Raw genomic sequence first — 2,997 nt, forward strand, 5'->3', positions numbered from 1 at the left:
AAATAATTTAATTGAGGTAGTTTTATTTATTTTGTTAACAAGCTTATCGTCTTTTGAAGTTTCGGGTATCCTAAAGTCGACCGTCTTGATATAGTCTCTGACTCCAAGACATCTTCTGTCGTAGGATGATTGAGTCTACTGTATACATGACATCAAATGGACGACTCGATGACATCATGTTCATGGATAATTCTGGACACACATGGATATGAAGGCCCAAATTTTGACGGTGAGCTGTGAACACTATTACTGATTTTCAAGAAAAGACGAGTCGTCATTTTAGCATTCAAACGTGGATAATTCTGGACACACATGGATTTGAAGGCTCAAATTTCGACAGTGAGCTGTGAACACTATTACTGATTGGCTTAGATAAAAAAAATTCACGTTTCTAGACTCATAAATGATTTCTCGCACAGAAATCTTGGTCGTGTCCCTTTTCAAAATAAAAGAAATGCAGCCTTAAAAAATGTCGGATTCATACAAACAGTGTATATACTAAGTACATGAAAAGAAAAATATATAAAAATATAGATATATAACAAACTAGACTAATAATAACTACCACAATCAACTTAAAGAGATTGTAAAAAGGTTTTCTAAATTTTGTATCAGATGTCTGTAGAATTGCAGGAACCACAGACGTCTGATTGAAAATTAGAATGATGTAAATTGATACTATCAGTGTCCCTGATACACATAAAAAATTTAGAAAACCTCTTTACAATCTCTTTAACAAGAACCACAGACGTCTGATTGAAAATTAGAATGATGTAAATTGATTCTATCAGTGTCCCTGATACACATAAAAAATTTAGAAAACCTCTTTACAATCTCTTTAACAAGAACCACAGACGTCTGATTGAAAATTAGAATGATGTAAATTGATGCTATCAGTGTCCCTGATACACATGAAAAATTTACAAAACCTCTTTACAATCTCTTTAACAAGAACCACAGACGTCTGATTGAAAATTAGAATGATGTAAATTGATGCTATCAGTGTCCCTGATACACAAGTAAAGTTTAGAAAACCTCTTTACAATCTCTTTAACAAGAACCACAGACGTCTGATTGAAAATTAGAATGATGTAAATTGATGCTATCAGTGTCCCTGATACACATACAAAATTTAGAAAACCTCTTTACAATCTCTTTAACAAGAACCACAGACGTCTGATTGAAAATTAGAATGATGTAAATTGATGCTATCAGTGTCCCTGATACACAAGTAAAGTTTAGAAAACCTCTTTACAATCTCTTTAACAAGAACCACAGACGTCTGATCGAAAATTAGAATGATGTAAATTGATGCTATCAGTGTCCCTGATACACATACAAAATTTAGAAAACCTCTTTACAATCTCTTTAACAAGAACCACAGACGTCTGATTGAAAATTAGAATGATGTAAATTGATGCTATCAGTGTCCCTGATACACATACAAAATTTAGAAAACCTCTTTACAATCTCTTTAACAAGAACCACAGACGTCTGATTGAAAATTAGAATGGTGTAAATTGATGCTATCAGTGTCCCTGATACACAAGTAAAGTTTAGAAAACTTCTTTACAATCTGTTTAACTACGCTGTGATATATTTAAATCATTAATTTTTTCACAGCCTGACCTAATTTAATAAAATCATCCATTGTATTATAGACTTGACAACTGAGTCTACAATAATTCACTCCAAGATAAGTAATGAAGACTGAAGTGATGTCTTGATTTTCCAGTAAATCTAGTTGTAATTTCATCGTCGACTCTCCGCTAACTTCGACACCTTTTAGTCGCGGAAGTTGAACGTTGATCATAAACGGAGCTTCCATGGTTTCTGGTATATCTTGCTTGTCTGTTCCCCATAACTTCATCAGATACTCACTTCCCTCTCGAATCAACTTCTTATTATACCCGTAAACCTTTTCAAAACCACCGATACTCTTAAAGAAATTCAAACTAGCCTCGGCACAAAAGAATGGCGTATGGTCTTTGGTTCCGTTGTCAATAAATTCTGCGTTCAATCCTTCGTAAAGATGCCATGATGAATTAAGAGCGTGGATTTTATCTGTGTGTTGTTTCGCTACGTATAAAATAGCGCAGCCGCGTGGAGCAAACAGCCATTTGTGTAAATTTCCAACAAAAAAATCAGCTCCTAATTCGTCCAAATTCAGCTCAATTTGTTGGTGAGTGAGCGCCATCTATGAACGTTAAAACTCCATGTTGACGACAAACTTCGATAATTTCTTTTACTGGCATCAAAATGGCGCTCGGACTGGTTATATAGTCAATGACAGCAATTTTCACGTTTTTGTTATTTTTCAAATAATCGCGATACAAATTGATGATGTCATCTTTCGTTTTTATTGGTAGCGTTATTTTTAAAAATCTGGATTCGACTCCCTCTCTAGTTTCTCCTACATATTGAACCAAATTTTTCACAGCTTGGTAGGTCAAGTTGGTGCCTAGAATTATGTCCCCTTTCAGGAATTTCAGACTCTTTAAGACTGCATTGGTGCCAGTCGTAGCATTTTCTACAAAAACCATACAATCAGTGTCCTTAATATTGACAAATTTACAAATTGCCGCTTTGGAATCGGCCCAATATTGACGAATATTTCTTCGGAACCACAGTTCTGGATGTTCTTCAAGTTCGTTTTGCAGTTTCAATCTGTATTCGTAGACCCGTCGTGGTACTGCTCCGTACGAGCCATGATTCAGATGAACACATTTTTCCCTCAGAAAAAATTCCTGATCTTTGATGGCGGAACCAAACTCGATTTTTTCTAAGCCTTCCATCTCTATTGTTCAAAAATTGGGTGGAAATTTGGACTGCCTGTAAAGAAATGTATCCTTTTACAATGTAAATATCTGTATCTTATGCGACACGTACAGACTCCACCATTTTGTCCAAGAAGAATCACGTGATGAAACAAATCACGTGATAAGAGGATTGACTTAATCTTTTAAATGTACCCAAATAGGTAAAGTGGAACGAAAA

General features: G+C 34.9%; 1 protein-coding gene across 1 annotated transcript; it reads right to left on the reverse strand.

Annotated features, from left to right (window-relative positions):
* Window positions 1-1,600: 1,600 nt before the first annotated feature.
* Window positions 1,601-2,197, reverse strand: LOTGIDRAFT_176333 (hypothetical protein; the record flags this gene model as incomplete). Its single annotated transcript, XM_009046456.1, has 1 exon — window positions 1,601-2,197. The coding sequence occupies one exon, from the start codon at window positions 2,195-2,197 to the stop codon at window positions 1,601-1,603; it is 597 nt and encodes a 198-aa protein (XP_009044704.1).
* Window positions 2,198-2,997: the final 800 nt, after the last annotated feature.

This window comes from Lottia gigantea, assembly GCF_000327385.1.
Source record: "Lottia gigantea unplaced genomic scaffold LOTGIsca_1011, whole genome shotgun sequence".
Classification (NCBI taxonomy): domain Eukaryota; kingdom Metazoa; phylum Mollusca; class Gastropoda; family Lottiidae; genus Lottia; species Lottia gigantea.